Here is a 21,282-nt window from a genome sequence, read left to right as displayed (position 1 = left end):
TGGATAATTATATATTTGTATCATAAAATAATTTATCTATGGATTTATATAAAATGTATATTTTAATATTCTGGAAAAATTCATAAAATATTCGAGGTAAATTTTTGTTAAATAAAGAGTTACATAAAGAGTTAAATAAAGTATGTTATTATATTACACTGAAATTCATTTGAAATAATCAATTGTATAAAAAGTATCAATATATTTATTTTTATCGAGGCTCCGCTACACAAGCGACATTGCAATACTGTATTGCCGCGTATCTAGCTGAGTATTCTTGCTCTTTTGTCATCTCACTTTATCTAATAGAAGCTTAAAATGCTTATAACTCGTTAATTAAGCTTTATGGGACATATGTGTATATGAACTTTTTTTATTGTTTTGATGTCTAAAATCCACGTTTCAAGATGGTTCTACGTTCCACGTTAAAGATGTCCCACATTTTTATTAACACCCTGTATATGAGATAAAAAGGAAAAGAGCGAGCAAGCAAGCGAGCCAGAAAGAAAGAATGAGAATGAAAGCAAAAGTGAAAGTGACCGAATAAGTGAGTGAGTGAAAGTGAGTGAATGAGTGAATGAGTGAGTAAATCAGAGAGTGAGTGAGAGAGACAATATATTTTATGTATGAAAATCTTTAACTTGTTATCGTTTAACTATTTATTTTTTAAGAATATATTTTTTTGCGTTTCTTTTTTAATTAAATATATTATTATATTATTAGAATTATTATATATGTTTATGATAGAAAAATATATAATAAGAAATAATTTTGAAAATTATTATTAATATCAATAATGAATTATCAAAAACTTTGATTTTTAATTTGATAATTATTTATATTGTTTTTTTACATATATCATACGATACTTTATGATGCCAGAAAAGTGTTCCAATTTTCAGATTTATTAATATTTATATCAAGATATATTTTCCTAAACAATTGAAAAAATTTTTCTTTAATATATTATAAATTTACTAATATTTTATAATATTATAATAATTATTATATTAATTTTAATTAATACAGTAATTTAAGTATATAAATATGTAAAATGTTTTTTTTTTATATGAATACAAATTTCTCCTTTTATGTCATTTACGTGATACATAAGCAATATGTTTTCAACATATTCATAGAATTTTTTTAACAATCGCCTGTGTTTATATAAGTAGTTTATATTATAGTAAGACACTTCTCGTCAATATATTCTGTCTATATTATATTTGTATAAATACATATATGAAATAAATTAAAATTCAATTAGATATAATAAGATCAGCTCAATGACACTAAGTATGACTGTGTGTCTATTAAAAGTAAAATTGTTGTTTAGATATTTCATTCTATTAAAAAAAAAATCAGTGTATATGTATAGAATTGTCGCCTCAAGTTTATGTAAATGTATTACATATACTTTATAATATTATTGTATCAAATAATTAAATAGAAAAACAGAGATTCTTATACGTAAAATTAAAAAGTATAATAGCACAAATTAAGATTTTTGTATATTAAAAAGTAGCAATATGTTTTCATTATCTATGCTATATGATTTTGTTATAAATAATAGAAGACAGAGATTCTTCTACGTAAAATTAAAAAGTATAATAGCACAAATTAAGATTTTTGTATATTAAAAAGTAGCAATGTGTTTTCATTATCTATGCTGTATGATTTTCTTATAAATTTTAATTCAATAATCAATTTTAATTTTTAAGTGGAAGAATTCAATTAACTAAATGCAATAAGAATTTCATTCAAAAATAATTTAATTAATCTAAAATAATATTAATAACAAAAAGATTTAAATAAGAATAAATAAAAAAGAATTTCGCTTTAATTATATTAAATAGATTATATTAAATAAATTATATTAAATTTTATTGAAAATTATATTTTTCAATAATATTTATATTAATAATTTATTAATACAGGATGATATAAATAAGCAAAGATAACTTTATGTGAAAAAATAAGAAAAAAAAATCGGTATAATATTTTTTCCTTTGAGACTTTATGAAATAACTTTGAAAATTGATATTTGCAAATTGAATACTATTTGGTTATTATTGTTTCTCTCTGAATTAGAATTCATAAAGTTCTTAATTTTAGTTTATATTTTCATTTATAATATAAATTTATAATATAAATAAAATTTATAATATAATATAAATTTTTTAGTTTATATGAAAGAATAAATGTACAAAAAGGATGCACACATTTGAAATAGAAAATTTTTAAAAAGTTTGAAAAATTAAAAAGAGATGATATATTATAATTTCTTCAATCATTTTTCAATCAATTCGTTGATTGTATGCAACGAGAAAAATTGATAATAATATATTAATATTTTTGACAATATAGAATTTCATTTATATAAATCTGCGACAGATAAACACATGCATTTATATAATAAAAGTTCTAATTTACCAAATGTAATTTTTTGTTCAATTAATAGAAGTTTATTTGGCATTTTTCTAAAATGTATAATGATATATTAAATATTATAAATTTTGCAATAATTTTCCAAGATGAATTTTGCAATAATTTTTTAATACTTCTCTGATGTTTAATGAAATAATTTTTTATTTTATATCATAGATATAATGTACATTTCTAATTATTATAAAAATATTTATATATAAATAGAGTGACACTTAACTATAATTCAAATAATAGAAATTACTTAGAATTCGAATAATCAAGTATTATGTAAGATTTCGTTTAAATAATAAAAGATGGAATTTCATTGTATTTGTAATAACAAAAATAATATAAAAAATAAGAGTTAAATAATTTATAAAAATATTATATTACTTCAATCATATCATTACTAATATATACAAATCTACATCAGATAGAAACAGCTAATACAATAGAATACATGATAATTAATTCGTATTTAGTTTGTAAATTTGATCAATTTTTAATTCAATTTTCTTAAAAACGAAGCCTTGAAGAAAAAAATTTAATATCAATTTTTTTTCTGATTTTTTTATGTACATTTTACCCATTTAGTGTTGTTTGATTACCGCTCCACTCTATATAATTAAATATATAAAAATTTGTTACTTTTTAAAAAATACATTCTTATTCACAAATGAAAGAAAGAAAAGTCTAAAATTAAAATATAGAAGCTCGATGATAATTTTAATCAAAAACTAGTAAACACTAGTAAAAATGTGGTGAGTATCAATTATAATTAACTGTGTGGGTCATAAAGCATAATTTAGTCTATCTATTTGCCAAAATCGTGTCAAACATTATTTCTATATTAGATATGCGCATATGCGCATAATATAAATATATATTATATATATAATTTATTATAATAATCATTGTATAAAATAAATATATAAAATAAATAATACTATCGCTATTGTTATCATACCTACTAAGTTATAACGTGCATAATTTGTAAAAACATAATTTTGAAATACATTTAAAATAATCAATGATTTTTCTCTAATAACTTATAAATTATAATCTCAAATATACAAACTATAGTTTGTGTATACAATATACAAACTACAATATAATTATATCAAATATCATCTAATCGTCTGCAAATGACTGATAAAAATTCCACGTAAAGCTCGATCTGATAATTCTCTAATCTCATTTTTTTTATCTCCATTATATCATATTCTTTTTCTGTCTTACTTCACTTAACGAATTTAAATTGCTTAATAAAGCGTCGAGATTTTTATAATCAATTGTATTTGTTTTGACTTCTAGAATTGACCCTATAAATGTATTTCATGAATATAATACCCTACACATTTTATATTTTTTATACATTACATAGTAAATAAGTATAAATAAAAATTGTGATTTTAAATGTGTATTAAAATATGCGTTGTAAGATGTGTATTAAAAAATGAAAAATCTTAATACACATAAATATTTGTAGATTATAAATATACATTCTCGTAAAAAATGTTTGTTTTTGGAAATATCAAAAAAATTTGATATGCGCGCTAATTTTTTTTAAATTATATTTTCGTAAAAATTACAAAATTTGAATATAAATTTTTGCTCTCAAAAATTTTAAACAATTTTTATAAGTTACTTTTTTTGTATTATATTTATCTAATATAAAATTAGATAATATAAATTTCTTGCTTTTTATTTTTTTATTTATTATAAAAATCAACATTATAGAATTAATTATTTTTTTTCACTTATTAGTTCGAACTGTTATATTGTATGTATTGGCTTGAAATCTAATTATAGATGTTTTAGTGATTCGATGAAAGTTGTTTCAACAGAGTTCTTTTGATCTCATCTGAAATCAATTGGTTAAAGTCTGATCAAATAGCTAACTTTTAAATTACATCGATTTCATTTTTTTTTGGGTATATTGTTTTTTTAACTAAGTTTACTCTTTGAATGAAGATTGTACTTGATTGATATTGTCCATAATAAAATATTATTTATATATTTTATTTATAAAGTATATCGTTCTTTCTTGATGAGAAAAGTTATTTGAATAAATTTTGTTTTATTGCATTTGCTTTTCCACTACGAAGCAATCTAAAGAAATTTTTCCAAATTAATAATTGATTTTGATAAAACTTATAGAGGATATAGTTTTATGTAATTTATAGATAATATAATAAAAAAATATTTGATTCATATTTTTTTTATTCGCATTCGTCCATATTTAAAGGATAAAAATAGCTTTTAAAATTGAACAAATATATTTTTCTCAATATCTTAAAACTTTTTTATATATGTAAATTCTTTAGTATAAAAAAATATTATATACAAAAATTATTTTTAGTGGCAAATTTGACTGTGTAATTTTCTTAAAATGTCTATTTATTTAAAAATTGTAATAAAAAATTAATATTTTTTCTTAATTTTTTATTTAAAATCTAATGTTATTTTTAAGTTTGTTGTGTTTTTTATCTCTTGCTTTATTCGAATTATATAAATATTAAATAGATAGATATTGTAAAATATTATATTATTATCTCTTTTATTAATGAAGATCTGATTAATTTATATAAATATATAAATCTTATATTATGATAATAGAATAAGATGTACATAATTTAAGTATTGTTGTATCATTGATATATCATATAATATAATGTAATATAATGTAACATATAATATAATATAATGTAATATAATATAATATAAATAATATAATATATAAGTAATATAATATTAAAAAATATGCTGTAAATATTAATTTATATAGGTTGATAAAAAAAATAAATAAAATATAAATGTTATATCATAATCATTATTGCTTCTATGTTGACAATAAGTTACTATATTTAAATAAAAGATTATTAAATTTTTAAATTTTTGTATTGTAATATTGATAATTAATTATATGAAGAATTATTGCATTTTTATTTTGCATTGAATTTTGCATTATTGCATTATCTTAAAATATAATATGTATGTATTTATTATATTATTATATTTAATATTATGATTCAATCCAAAGTTTTTCTAATAAAGTTTTTCCATATCCTAATAGGTAAAATAAATTCTGTAGCAATTTTAGAAATTTTTCTAGTATTTCTACATATTTATTTTCTGATATTATTTTTTGTGTTATTATTTCAGTGTATCTAGTTCAAGAATCTAGTAGTAAAATTGAATGTTTGGAAAACTAAGAATTGGAATTGATAATCAAAGTTGTTTAATTAATTTTTTCATCTATATTTTAGCGGATTATCAATTGACAATACAATGATATAAAAATTTATGACATGTTCGATTGCGATTATATTAGTATTTGTATAGATTATCAAGATCTTTATTAATAAACGAGAGTAATAAAATATCCATCTATTTTATATTGGCTTATAGTTTGAATAAACTATAAATATTTTTTGTTTTTATAAAAAGTTTTTAAGGCTTTGAGAAAAATAAATTTTTCATCCACAAAAGAATATTATTCTCTAAATATGAATGATTGCTGATAAAATATAAGTCAAATATTTTTTCGAGAATATATTTTTTATAAATTTTTATTAAAAATCGATTATTAATATTGAAAAATTTTTCTTATTAGAACAGATTTAAATGTTCTAAAATGTAAAGAGCTTCATGTATTGCGTTTACAAGTATTGCGTATCAGTGAATATTTTTGTTACTATTGTATTGAAGGTAATTATATTATATTATATTTATATTATATTTATATTATATTATATTATATATTTATATTATATTATATTATATATATAATAAATATGAATATAATATAGTAGAAAATCTAGAACATTAATGAATTTCTGCTTTAATTGAATAATAAATCAAAATGTCACTATTTTTACTTTTGATGAAACATTTTTAACATTTTCAAAATGAGCTATTTAGCAATTGTGATAAATTATATATTGTTTGATTTATGTTTTGTATATTATTAATTGTATATTATTAATTTTCATATATTATTAATTTATATTTGATTATTTGCAAAAATTCATTGTTTTTTTTAATATTTGTTAAAAATTTTCGATAAAAAGATAAGTATAAGTATATTTATATTTTGACGCATTTATGAATATAATTATAACATATATATATTTCGGAGATTAATATAAATGATTAAGTTTAATACAGATGATTTTGATGATATTCGCAATACTTTTGGTGGCACATTGATTTTTTGTTAAATTTTCTAGTTTTTTAATCATTGCTTGAAAATTTATCATTATCGTAATAGGTAAAGATTTTCAGAAATATTTTTTATTTCTATTTGCATTTGCAGTTCCATTATTAATTGGAGTTAATTGATAGTTTTTTGTGTTCATTATATAGACTAATATCTAAATCTTCATCTCGTTTGTTATTTTTTTTTTTATTTATTATCTGTCATGAATTTTTATTGGTAATAGGTATTTTTTCTTATTGCTAGTATATTTTCTGATATGATGTTGACAATAATAGATAATTAAGTTTGATAAAATTCATAAATTAAGATAAATTCAATTAAGATTAATAAAATAAAGAAATATGATAAGTTATATAGTATTGTGTAAGATTTGTTGATTACACCAATGGTTATGTAAAATTTACAACATTAAATTTGTTCTTATAGAATATATCTTATAATGTGTTTAATTTTTACATTAAATTTTTATACAGATACAGATATAATACAGACATTAATACATGTTTGTACATTCACATTCGATTGAATTATGGCTTGGTTTATAAAAATATAAACACTATAAATATTCACTATATTCATAAATATTCATAACACTGTAGATATATGTCGATTATCAATAACAATTTGATTAGATTAAAAATTATTGAACAATTGTCTGAAATCAGACAATATAAATATTTATTGTATAATAAAATCACATTGTAATATTTATTATATAATAAAATCACTCCTCGCGATTACCTTAAAACATGGTTTATGCATATTTCCTATATTATTATTTTCCTATATTGTAGAGATAATATGAGAAAGAGGATTCTAGAATTACTCATTAAAATTGGTCGATCTGTTAGTGTTCTTTTATAATTTTGTAGAAATATCTGCAAATTATAATTATATTGCATCTTTTTAATAATTTTAAGAAAAAGAAACGGACTAGTATTCGCTAAAATAATATTCGAGGAAGTCGAATGAAAAATAAAAATATAAATAAATATAATTTAGACTCTTAGAAACTGTTTATTGAATTTAAACATAAAATGTTAACGTATCAAAATGCCAAGTTCTTGTACCATTTGGGAAAAACTTTTGTTACTATAAAAACTCCATTTGTTTTTATTTTTTAATTTTAGATTGTCTTTCTAGATTATTTCGATTCAATGATAAGTTGAATTTCTTTCTTTATCGGATGGATTTTCTTCGATCTATTCTCAACCAATGAAACACGATGGAAGACTTCATTATTTGGAAATCGTAATGCATATGCGTAAAGTGAAAATTTCTGTGACTTATTAAAAATAAAAATTGCTGATTCAATTCGCTTTATCATAGATTCGCTTTAAAAACTTTTAAGCAAAAATTTGATCTCTTAAATTTCGATTTTCTCTTTTGCATTAAATGTCATTTGCAATGAATAGTTCAAACAATTCGAATCTCTCCCCTTTCTTTAGAAATACTTTAAAATATATTTGATGTTAAAATATATTTGATTATAATTTCTTCTAAAAGCATAAGCTGATGATTTTCTTAAGATTAAGATTAAAAAAATTAAGATTAAAACTGCTAATGTAAAGCATTTTGTAAATATGTCTTGAAAAATATTAACAAACTTAAAATTTTTTTTTCCAATTATATTTTGTAAAAAATAAAATATGCATCTTTTGTATTTCATGTATTTGTTCAGAATATTTTTTTATTACATTTTGAAATAATATATATATATATATTTTAAAGTTCATCTTAATACAGAATTAAAGGTATTCTATTGATAAAAAATTATATAGAAAAAGTAAGTTAATAAATATTTTCAATTATATTTTATTTAATCGTATGTTATTTCTTTAAAGATTTATTTTTAAATAATATTTTTTGTATTTTATATCTACTGTTTTATATTATATATAAAACTTTTATATAAAAGTATTAAAATTCTCTTCAAAATTATAAATTTATTTATAATTTAAAAAAATTAATACAAGATTAGCAAACAAAAGAAGTAAACATAAAAAGGAGAAGTTTTAGTAAGTAAAATATCTTTACTTTAGCCCTATCTCAAGAATCCTATATTATTTCTATAATATGGAGATGTACATAAACATTTTCTCTCTTTCTAAAAAGAAAATATTTATATTTATATAAAAATATACAATAAAATAAAAAATGTTATGCATAATTTGTTTTGTTACAATCAGAAAAGTAAAAAAATATTATTTATAAAAATTTTGTTTTATATTTTATAAAAACATAATAAGTAAATGTAATATATAAATGAATAAAATGAAAGAAATATTATAGTATTAATTTTTTTTTCATTTCATTAATTCAATAAGAATTCATTTTATAAAAAAAAATATATATAAACATAATATTATATGATGATTTTTATTATGTTCTACATGATCGTATTTCGAAAAAAATTAATAGATTTTAAATATCATATATATTTCTATTTAAAATTTAAATTAAATTTAAAGTTATATCTATTCGATTTTTGCTGTGTATTTGGCACTAGTTTACTATATAAATTTTGCTTCGTTTTTTTTGCAATTCTGACAACATTATATTGATAAAATCTATTCAATTTTTATCATCAATTTGCTTTAGCAAGTTTTGTTATATTTATATATTCTTATATTGTTTTGTTATATTTCTTTTTTTTTTATAAATTAAAAATTTAAATAAGCTATAATTATATTATTATTTTTATTATTATTTATATTATTTAGTTTTTAGATAATATATTAAAATCTAAAAGTTCAATCAAAATATTATAAAAAACAAAATATTGTTCAATTAGAACAAGATACAAAAAAAGATAAATTAATTAAAAATTTTTTTATTTTTTCAATTGAATTATAAATGAATTTTAATATTAATTAATAATATTTTTTACGAATACAACGGAAATGAAAACAAATTAATAAACAAACAGAATAAAAGATTAATGCAAGAAAGAGAACAATAAAAATCTAATGAAACTAAAAAATTTAAAATATTAATCAAATATTAATAAAAATTTGTATAAAGTGTATATATGATACTAGTATTTATAAATATACATACATAGATATATATATATATATATATATATATATATATATATATATATATAAAATTTTATTTTAATTTCAAATTAATATTTAAGAAATTTATTATTTATATTAATCATGTACATTTTTATAGATTACATGTTATATTTATACAAAAATAAATAATTTTTTAATTAAATATTTATTTATTTATTGAAGATTAATAATTTCATAAAATGCAGATAAATTACTGCTATACATATTTATTAAGTTCTCTTTGTAAGAATACTAACACTAATATGACTGTGCTTGCTAGAATATATTTCATAATGGCACGTGTTCTGATGTAATATATTTTAAACAATAATTATTTATTAAATATTTCTATAGATTTACAATTTTTTTGAAATTGATTCACCAATATGACTGTAATAAATAGAGTGGTGTAAGTATTCTTAATTTTTATATGAAAAATTCCAAAAACCGATATTTTTGGTTATGATTAAACATATCTTTACAATACATTTTTTAATTTCATATATTAAATTTATCTATTTTTATTAAAAATATATTTAAAATAAATATTTAAAATAAACTTCTTTTATAAATATGATATATTTTATTTATTTTAAAAATATCAATATAATTTTTATTACAGAAAGCCAACTACTCATAGAGGTAAACGAGCTATTTTGAAAAAAGAACCGAAATTAATAGAAAATGTTAAACAAACTTTATGTTTTAAAAGCAAGAAAACTTCACAAATAGTAGTAGATTTTATGAAAGATTTGGTAAGTTCTGATAATAGTAAATTATTTTACGCAATTAATATAACAAATATAATATTTGATTTTAGTATAATTTAAAAAAACCAGATGCAGAGATGATGCAGAAGAAGAATGATATACTACCATTTGAAAACATAACACCTATTGAAAAGTTTTGTGTAAAATATAACGCATCTCTTTTCATGATTGCTTTACATAATAAAAAACGTCCTCATAATTTAATAATGGGAAGAATGTATGAACATACGTTATTAGATATGGCAGAATTTGGTATAGAGAATTATAAAGGCTTAAAAGATTTTAAAATATCAAAAATATCACAAGGAATTAAACCTTTATTAGTTTTTAATGGAGAACTTTTTGAAAATAATCATGAATATAATAAAATTAAAAATTTATTTGTAGATATCTTTCAAAGAGAACCAGTAGAAAAGATTAGACTACAAGGTCTTGAACATGTTTTAAGTTTTACTATTGTTGAGAATAAAATATTTTTACGCAGTTATAGGTATTTATTTATTATAAGAAATTATTATGTAAAATGATTTCAAATATATTTTATTTCATAAAATTATATTTTAGAATACTTTTGAAAAAGTCTAATTCCAGAGTGCCAAGAATTGAATTAGAAGAAATTGGTCCAAGAGCAAATTTAATTTGTAGGCGTATAAAACTTGCTTCTGAAGATTTATTTAAAGAAGCTTGTAAAAAACCAAAAGAACTTAAGGTAATATTTATATTATATAAATAAATAGTGATTTATTAAGATTTTTTTATATATATATTTATTTAAATTACAATCAATAGATTAAGAAGAAGAAGAATATATCAACAGATAACTTTGGGACAACTTTCGGTCGTATACACGTTGGAGTACAAAATATTAATAGTATACAGACAAGAAAGATGAAAGGATTAAAAAAAACAATGGCAGAAAAAAAAAATGGAATGAAAAGGAAAAATCTGGAAAATAATGACATTAAGTTAAAAAAATCAAAAATAAATTCAAGTAATTAAAAGTAATTAATATTAATTTAAAGAAACTATTTCTACTACTAATAATATAAAAATAAATATAAGTTTTAATTTTAATTATTTCATTTTTTATTAAAAATATTCAATTATAATAAAAGAATTTTTATTGATTTTTGTTTAATATTTTTTGATGTTCCAAATTGTTTCAGTTTTACAATCCTAAAAATAGAATAAAAATAGAGATAAAAATAGAATCAGAATATAAAATATTATAAATTTAAAAATTATAAATTGAATGAATACCTTTATTATTATACCATAAGTGGAAAGTTCTGATCGTATTTTATCGCATGCATTAAGTAAAGTTTTATCTTTTACATCATGTTCTAAAACTGTATTACGGACAATATGTCTAAATTTAATCAAACATTCAATGAGATTGTTTATTTTATCGTCATTTGTTGTTGAAGAATTTGAAATTCCAAATTTTGAAAATGTTGTTGATATATAATTTAATACTGTAGCTATAGCAGGTATACAGGAACCAGAAGTGATTTTACTATTCTATTTAATATAATAGTTTTTTAAATTATAATTTGTTACTATCATTATTATCAATAAATTAATATATATTTTTTAAATATATAATATTTATAAATTTATACTTACTCTAGAATCATGTAACATTTTATTTCCTATATCAATTAGATTTGTCAATGATTTCATGGCTTCTGCAGTATTAAAATCATCTGCTAATGCAATATTAACATTATTTTTTGTTTCTTCTAAACACTAAAATAAATTTAGTTTTGAGAAATATGAAATAAATACATTTATATAAAAATAATACTATTAATTTTAATAATAAATGTAACTAACACGAAGTAATGCAACTTCATCTATATTACCAATATTCCATTTTCCAGCAATATAGTTATCACAATCGTTAATAAAATGTTCAATTTTATGTAATATATCTATTGCATTATTCATTATAACATCAGAAAATTTTAGTTCTGAAGAAAAGAAAAGTTCAATACTTAAATTTAATTTAAAATTAATTAATATTTTATAAAAAAATTATTTAAAATCTTATACCATTTTTATAATTAGAAAGTAGGCAAACCATTCTAAACTGATTTGCTGTATATTTTTTAAGAAATTCTCTTATGCTAATAACATTTTTAAGACTTTTTGACATTTTTACATCCTTTAAGGATAAATGCCCACAATGAATCCAATAATTTACCCATTGTTCTACTTCATGATAAGAACAAGATTGTGCTTCTTCGTTTTCATGATGTGGAAACATAAGATCTATTCCACCACTATGAATATCCACAGAATTTCCAAAAACTGTACTAATTGAAATATACTTTTATAATTATATAAATTAACAAAATTATTGAAATAAAAAAATTTTAATATTACCTTGCAATTGTGCTACATTCTATGTGCCATCCTGGTCTTCCAAAACTCCATAAAGATTTCCAACATGGTTCATTTTCTTTAGCTGCTTTCCAAAGACAAAAATCCATTGCAGATTTTTTATCTGGATGAGAATTATTTAATAATGGTGTTGATAATTTGCCATACATTTCATATTTACATGTATCAAAATAAACTGATCCTAAAAAAGAAAAAAAACATTTTTAAAATTATTAATAATAAGTAATTATTATTTTTTTTATATTTTACCATCTTTTGAAACATAAGCATTGCCTTTATCTACAATGCTTTTTACAAATTGAATAATTTGTGGTATATAATCAGTAACTCTACAATATAAATGAGGTTTAATAACATTTAACATTTTCATATCTTCAATAAATTCATTTTCATAATATCTCGTTAAATTTTTATAATTCTGTTTTAATTCTTTTGAACGTATTATTATTTTATCATCTATATCTGTTAAACACATGGCCATTACAATATTTATATTAAAATGATCTGTTAATATTCTTCTGATAATATCCGAATGTACATAAGTCCTACAAAATAAAATTTGAAAGATTTTTATATTATTCTATTCTACATAACTTAATTGTAAAAAAAAAAAAATAAAATTTTAATTTTTATTTACATTATTAATGTAATACATAAAAATAAATATTTGTAAAAGAATTTTATTTTATAATAAATAAAATGAAATAAATATTTTAAATACAAAAATAACTCAAAAGAAAGACTTACATTGCATGTCCTATATGTGCAGAATCATATACAGTAGGACCACATACATACCAGGTTAGAATATTTTTATTTTTTAAAATTAAGGGTACTTTACATTTTGTTATTGGGTTATAGATTACAATATCTGTTTTATATCCTGTAGGTGTTAACCATTTTATTTGTTTTTTTAATTTCGTTTCAGTATGTACAAATCGATGATATACTTTATTTACTTTGTAAGAAAATACATTTTTTATGATTAAATTCATTTTATTATGCTTTTTGTTTTATGTTAAATACTCATTTACAATGAAATTTAATTTCATAATCATTTCTTAATTATAAAAAATTTACGTTTATTTATTTTACACCAGTGACAAAACATAAAATAGATTATATAGTCTTATTATTAAAACTGAGAACGAAGTAACTATTATATGTTCATGGGGAATTTAAGTTTTGATTGTTGTTCGTAAAATACTGTGGTATTCTGTTTATGGTGGCATGAATTATGATTAAGAAACAAAATTTAATAAATATTTTTAAAATACTTTAATTGAATAATTTTAATAAACAAAGATGATAAATGAATTTAAATTTCAAAAAAAATTAATTTTAATAAGAAATGTTTAAAATAATGTTTGGATTTTTTAGCAATAACTTAAAAAAATCTAATCTTTTTTTTTTTATTTTCGGAAAAACAAAATGTATTTTTGTATAATAAATAATAAATAAAAAAGTGTTAAAACGTGATTGTAATTATTATTGATTGATATTAATTCATTATCAAATTTTTATATTCATTGTCTCGCTATGCTATTGTACAATTTATTATATAATAATTTATATTTGCTCTCAAAATCTATTAAGAACTATTTTGTAATAAACATGTACTAAGGTTTTGATGATAGATATTATAATAAAATTCATAGATGTACTTACATTATAATATGAAACCTCTTACATGTTTTTTATATAGTTTTTGATGTTAAATATAAATTATAATAAATTGTATAATTATTCAAAAAAATATAACATTTTGTTTCTTCAAAATTAAATATAAGTAGAAAATATAAATAGAAAAGATTGGATTTTCTTATTAGTTATTGTATCTGAAGAAATATTATTTCAAACATTTTTTATATTAAAGTTAATTTATTTTAAAATTTAAATTTCAGTTTATTATTAAATTAAAGTATTTTCAAAGTTTAAAAATAAATATAATATATAATTATATAAATATTAATTTACTGAATTTTTATTAAATTTATTTTTATTTTTCTTTTTAAATGTTAATTGGTCACATATCATTATGAGCAAAATGCCAATTTTCCATAGGCAACAACTAAAGTTTAAAGGACATGCAATATAGTGTAGTGTCATTGATTTATTAATTATTGATTTATATATAACTTAAGAAATTAAGATTAATGTCCAAGAATATTGATTCATTTACTAGAGTGTGTGAGAGATATTCAAAATAAAACTTTGAATTTTTAGTTCCACACATTTTAATATTTGATAATCACATATTTCTTTATTTCTGAAATTACATTAAAGTCTTATAAAAGATTTCATACTCAATATTAATTTTCAATTGAGTTTTAATGTAATTAATGCATTTCCAATAATTTTATTTAACACGAATAAGATGATGTTTTATTTAACTATTAAGTTGATATTGTTTTGTAATTGAATGAATAGCGCATACTTAATCATTGATATTTTTTTTTTAAATAGAATTTCTTATTATTCGATTCAGTTAAATATTTATTTAAACATTTTAAACATTTCTTTTTATAAAAAAATATCATTATTATTATTAAATCATTAATTCAGATACTTACATTTAATAATTATTTTTTTTACATAAATTCAAAGAAGTTGTTCAAAATGCTAATTTATTTAAAATATTAATTTTTTTATATTTTATGATAAATCACTTAATCATTGAATTTGTAACAATTTGCATTATTTTAGAATATGACAATTGCGCATATAATTTCTTTTAATTTATTTTGCTTTGTAGTCGTTTGAAAATATTTCACTTGTTTATATTCTTTGTTATCATAAAAAAACCAATGTAAAATTTTTTATAACTGAACGACTAATATTATATATTTGAAATAAAAAAAATTAATTATTATAGCATTGTAGTATATTATATATAATTATTTTATATATTTTTTCAGCTACGTAGATTAGGCCGGAGACTGAAACTAGGAAGTCCATTACTCGTTTTGTATTAAAACTAGGCGATATTGCAATTGTTTGGAGGTCATCATAACAATAATGTTAAATAAATTTTATTTATTCACAATAAATGATTCAAAAATGTTCTCGATATTATAAAATTTTATATTAATTTTCATTAATAAAAATTTAGTTAAAATATTATCGATTTTCTCAACACATGAATTCGTTAAAAAATGACCGCTCTATCGCATCATATATATAGGAGATTGCTGCCACTGTCACGAAGATGGACGAAAATATGTTTTCTACCGATTGCGCTAAATTTGATTTATCGAGTACAACGACCAATAATTCAGCAATTTTTAACATTTATCATTAATCTATTACGATAAAAAATTGATATATTTTTACTATTTTTATTATTTTATCACGTCTTTAACAACATATTTGGATGGTAAACGTAATAATTGATTACGATAATATTTTTACAAACTAAATTTACATTTCTGTGATATTAGTTTTCGATTCAACTATAATTATTTAATTATAATTATATTAATATATTATTATTTTAAATGCCATTTTACGTAAAAAATCATTATTCATATGCTATGGAATTCATATTTTATAATTAAAATTATATTAAAATAAACAATAACGATTGAAATCTTGACCGAGAAGTTCATAATATGTGCAATACGAATAATACCAGTAACCTCAACAATAAAACTATGGATCGAAGGAAAAAGCATAAAAAAACTCGGAAGATTAATTAATTTGTTTCATAATATTTAATAGAGACCATTCTTAATTACTAAAAAATAGATAAAATTAAGTAGTTATCGCATAATTAAGAGGTCATTCGCACTGGCAATAAATTATCTTGTCGCGATGATTTCCGACAAAAAAAAATGACGTTATGTGCTATATATATATTTTCTTACTTAGAACATTTTGATTGGCTGAAACGATGCAAATTTATTTATTTAATCGCGCGAAAATTGAAACATTATATAATATGATATTATATTATAGTTTCTTGTACATTGAAATTCTATAAATGTCCATTTATGAAAAAATATAATAAGAATTAAGCATAAAAATTAATTATCAATAAAAATTAATTGAATTTGAGAGAATTAAAAATGCAATAAAATAATTTAAGATAAAAATTAAATAAATATGTAAAAAATAAATGTAATACAAAAAAGGGAAGAAATATGAAAACTCACTAAATTAAGCAAAACTAAAACGTGGAAGAATGGATTAAAACGTAGTTCTTAGCTTGGCATCTTTTTCAAAAAAAAAAAAAGAAAAAAAAATTATAAAAATTATTGAATCATACTTATAAATTATTTTTCATGTATTTTTCTTTTTAAGAAAAAATTTTGAAAAAAAAAATTTTGAAAAATGATGCCAATTACTAGATCTTACCACGAGGAGATGACTACGCATCGAGATCCATCTAAAGCTAAAAAATTAAATAAATTAAGAACCAATAAATAAAATACGAAACATTAAAATTAATAATTAACATAAATGAATTAGAAAAATATAAATGTTATAGAATTTAAACTTTATAATTAACAATATTAACATTATAAAATATTATAGTCAATATAAACCATGGCATAGAAAATGACAGCACTGTCATTGTTATAAATTAAATGAAATCATTTTCTGAATATGAAGTAGAATAGACATTTTATTTTCTGCTCTTTCTCTGAAAAAATATAATATCGTTTTATAAACAACAAAATAAATAATTATAAATAAATTGCTAAAGTGTAAAAATTTATAAATAAATGAATATAATGGAAAATTTTCATCGAACGCAATAATATTATAATAATTATAATTATATAATATACTTATTTATATTATATTATATATTGTTACGAATGTGACATAGAATGAAACATCATAGTCAATATGAATTGCGATATAAGAGACATGACAACATCGAAATTAAAAATATCGATTTAATGAAATTAATTACGGAGTAGAGCGAACATGTTATTTTCTTCTGTTCTTAAGAATATTATATCGCATGATATATTATTATATAGACTAATTTTCATGCTGTAATTATAAATCAATATTAAATTATAATTAATATAAAAGTATGTAAATTAATTATGGAAGAATGAATTTCAGACGGATACAATAATACTATATCTTATGGTAAATATTTATATTTAGGGGAGTATATTTTAATTGCTTTGATCGTGATATTGTTAAAAACATTGTCTTGAATAAAATATGTTTACATAAATCGCTCATTTTTTCATTAAAATATTATAATAAAAAAGTTGTATGTAAATCGATAATGGATAAAGGATTATGATATAAGAAATATACTATCAATTAATATATGCGAAATAAGGATTTTAATCAGTACTTGAATATTCTACTGGATACAAAGTATAGTAAAGTTATTATTTTAAAGAAAGTATTTATGCATTTATAATAATCACAAATTCTCATAATTCTACCACATAATTTGTGGAATGATAGTTACGATAGTAGTAAGAAATATTCATGTTCTTCCACAATCTTTCTGTTTTATATATACATCAATCTCGGGATCTACAAGTTAGTCGAAATGATTTATTTTTCAATATTCATAATTTTCGTTACATAAAGCATTATATACATGCCAATAATGAATAATAATAGGTAAAACTATTTTAGTATTTTGATTTATAATATAGAATAAAATAAAATAAAGATTTTTTTATCACGTTCAATATCATTGAAAATTTATTGACTATATATTATGTGTTCTTTATATAATCAACGATATATTTATTATATTATATTATATATCATTATATATATATATATATATATATATATAGATATATAATATATATATATTATTAATAATATATATATATATATATATATATATTTTTTTTTTCTTATATCTATTTTAGCTATTTATTTCAATGGTATTTTCACTGATTGACTTTTGATCTATTATTGAACTAAATAAAAATAATTTAACAAATAATTTAACAAATAATATTTAGCAATATAAGAGCAAATATAAATGAATGATATGAAATAATTATTGTAGTTATTGATAATTATATGTAGTTATATATATTGCCTATTTCTTAATAGAAATTTAATTACATTGATTACATATCTAGCATTTAATTTCAATTCATCTATCAAACATCTCATTATAGTAACAAAAAATAAGCAATAAAATAAGAAATTTTTGTGTATTTATATAAGTTCTTTCAAATCATATTCCATGAAAAACAGTAATAATGTATCATCTTTCAATAATGATTAGTTTTCTTTGCTTTTTTTATAACTTATATATATATATATATATATATTTTCGTATAAATTTTTATTTAATTTATAGTTTTTTGTACGATAAAATAAATGATTTTCAGAATTATTAACTATTAACTATTATTACATCAATTCATTTTGGCATCTTAGACATATTATTTTACCACGAACGACTTTTCTTTCACATAAAAAACTCCACAAAATTGTATGTTAAATTAATAAATTCGTGTAAATATATATTGAAAATTTAGGATATCTTGAAATAATTTAACTGACTGATATAGAATTAATAAATTGATATAAAATAATTTAGTAAGATAAATGAATTATATACAAATATTCATAAGATTTTTAAATTTACAGTTTTGATTTAATTTTCATTATCATTCATATCAACACATAATCAATTGTTATTATTCATATTCAATTGTGTTATTAATACAAAAATTTCTGTTATTTATCTCTAATTTCAAGAGCTTTGATATTCCGAAAATCCAAAGGACGTAAATATAATATAATATAAAATTCTTTAGACAATTGAAATTACGATAACAGTGATATTCCTTCTATGTTTATTTAGTATTTATTACTATAACATCGAGCATTATAATTTCATCCAAAAAATGTTTTATTATATTTTTGTATTATACGGATCCAAAGGATTTCTTTTTGTTAATTTCTTGTAATAATTTCTTAATAAAAAACAAACGATTAAAATCTTGTTAGTGAAGAAAAGTATATATATATAAGGAAAAATTTTTCGGAATAATGATCTTGACGAATCTTAATAATATTTTTAAAATCATTGAAATGATAAAAAGATTATTTTTAAATAATTATCATATTTTTCTTTTTTTATTTTTGGCGTATATAATGAAGAAATTATTATTATTAAAGTTATTAAAAGAATTAGTTATTAAAAGAATGAATACTTAATATTTGAAAAAAATTTTCATTTAATTATATATGGAATAATTATGTAATTATATATATAATTATATATAAAAATATATCACGATCTACATTTAAAGGAATTTAATTTCAAATTCAATATTAAGCACACATTTTCATATTTAAAATCTAAATTTAAATGAAACTCAGTTTAAAAATAAAACTAATCAATTATAAGAAAAATAATAATTGGATAAATAGTATGTTTGAATTACCAAAAATTATGATCAGATCGATCATGAAAATCAAATCGAATCAAATAAAATTAAAAAGAGAAGAAAAACGGCAAAACTTGAAAGTATTAAATATGAACGAAATAGTTTTTGTTGCTTAAATGAAGTTCCAATATTTGAGTAAAAGAAGTAGTTTAATATTAATTAAGGAAATTATTCACATTTTCTTAAATGAGCTAAAACATATATAAGATTGCTTATTTAAAGAAAAATAATAAAAAATATCATTGAAAATTATTTTCAATGTTGGTTAAAGTTCATCTTTAGAAACATCAATATTTAATTATAAAAAATAATTTTCCGATAAAATGTTTTATTTTTATATTAAATATTATTAAAAGAAAAATAAATTGATTTAGAAAAATATTCATGTATTATGTTTAATACGCAACACAAATTTTCCGAAAATGAATTTTTCAATTTTTTCCATGTTAACTATTTCGAGTTATTCACACGTTATAGAAATTGATTCGAATCGAGTTGCACTGTAAGTTGCACTATAAAATAGATTCATAATATAAGTTTATAAAGCGAAAACAATAATATTTATTACGTATATATCAACTAAAGATTTAATGAAACTTTTCTACCAAAAAAGTAACTTCTCGAATTTTCTAAGTAAATTAAGTAGTCGTCGCGATCTGTAAATAGAAGATTCGGGAAGGTCTCGGACAAGATTTCCCCCGCGACCTCACCGACGAGGTATCGGTGAACCTAAACAAAGAAAAACTGTAACTTGTATCACATCACTATTAGAACAAAAAACAGTTGTGGCTCTCTGTTGGGTTTACCAAAACATTCGCCTTGACCATCGAAGTCCAAACGCCTATCCGCCCACTCTTGACTTATATCGCGAATCGGGTGATGTCGGTGCCCAATAACATCATTTCCCCACTCATAATTGAGACACTCCCCAATTAGTCAAGAAGAGAGTCGACCTGAGCCACTTTCTTCCTGGTTAACGAACACTATCGATA

General features: G+C 19.4%; 2 protein-coding genes across 4 annotated transcripts; one reads left to right on the top strand and one right to left on the bottom strand.

Annotated features, from left to right (window-relative positions):
- The first annotated feature begins 9,894 nt into the window (after positions 1-9,894).
- Positions 9,895-16,010, top strand: Non3 (Ribosome production factor 2-like protein Non3). 3 transcript variants are annotated; one of them, XM_086915899.1, is made up of 6 exons: positions 9,949-10,120; positions 10,334-10,466; positions 10,532-10,971; positions 11,046-11,190; positions 11,271-11,482; positions 15,806-16,010. In XM_086915899.1, the coding sequence occupies exons 1-5, from the start codon at positions 10,098-10,100 to the stop codon at positions 11,478-11,480; spliced, it is 951 nt and encodes a 316-aa protein (XP_086772025.1). In that variant the 5' UTR covers positions 9,949-10,097; the 3' UTR covers positions 11,481-11,482; positions 15,806-16,010. The 3 variants fall into 3 exon arrangements, with proteins under 3 accessions (XP_003689860.2, XP_086772025.1, XP_086772026.1); XM_003689812.4 differs by lacking the exon at positions 15,806-16,010 and having other exon boundaries at positions 9,895-10,120; positions 11,271-11,608; XM_086915900.1 differs by lacking the exon at positions 15,806-16,010 and having other exon boundaries at positions 11,073-11,190; positions 11,271-11,608.
- On the bottom strand, positions 11,544-14,085 carry CysRS-m (cysteine--tRNA ligase-like protein, mitochondrial). The gene is made up of 8 exons (XM_086915898.1): positions 13,635-14,085; positions 13,137-13,432; positions 12,870-13,068; positions 12,537-12,799; positions 12,318-12,454; positions 12,108-12,230; positions 11,742-12,002; positions 11,544-11,657 (listed from the first exon to the last, which is right to left on the bottom strand). The coding sequence occupies exons 1-8, from the start codon at positions 13,880-13,882 to the stop codon at positions 11,616-11,618; spliced, it is 1,569 nt and encodes a 522-aa protein (XP_086772024.1). The 5' UTR covers positions 13,883-14,085; the 3' UTR covers positions 11,544-11,615.
- Positions 16,011-21,282: the final 5,272 nt, after the last annotated feature.

The sequence above is a fragment of the Apis florea genome, unplaced genomic scaffold (assembly GCF_048593485.1).
Source record: "Apis florea isolate Af1SG1 unplaced genomic scaffold, ASM4859348v1 contig_3798_pilon, whole genome shotgun sequence".
Classification (NCBI taxonomy): Eukaryota; Metazoa; Arthropoda; class Insecta; order Hymenoptera; family Apidae; genus Apis; species Apis florea.
The sequence above is the reverse complement of the archived record's forward strand: the minus strand, read 5'-3'. Positions and strand labels throughout refer to the sequence as shown.

Coding starts and splice junctions, on each gene's coding strand:
- Non3 (XM_086915899.1), top strand. CDS start 10,098: ATGACTGTAATAAATAGAGTGGT. Junction 10,467..10,531: donor TAGATTTTATGAAAGATTTG/GTAAGTTCTGAT, acceptor ATTTGATTTTAG/TATAATTTAAAAAAACCAGA. Junction 10,972..11,045: donor ATATTTTTACGCAGTTATAG/GTATTTATTTAT, acceptor ATTATATTTTAG/AATACTTTTGAAAAAGTCTA.
- CysRS-m (XM_086915898.1), bottom strand. CDS start 13,882: ATGAATTTAATCATAAAAAATGTATTTTCTTACAAAGTAAATAAAGTA. Junction 12,455..12,536: donor ACTTTCTAATTATAAAAATG/GTATAAGATTTT, acceptor TCTTTTCTTCAG/AACTAAAATTTTCTGATGTT. Junction 12,003..12,107: donor AAATGTTACATGATTCTAGA/GTAAGTATAAAT, acceptor TATATTAAATAG/AATAGTAAAATCACTTCTGG.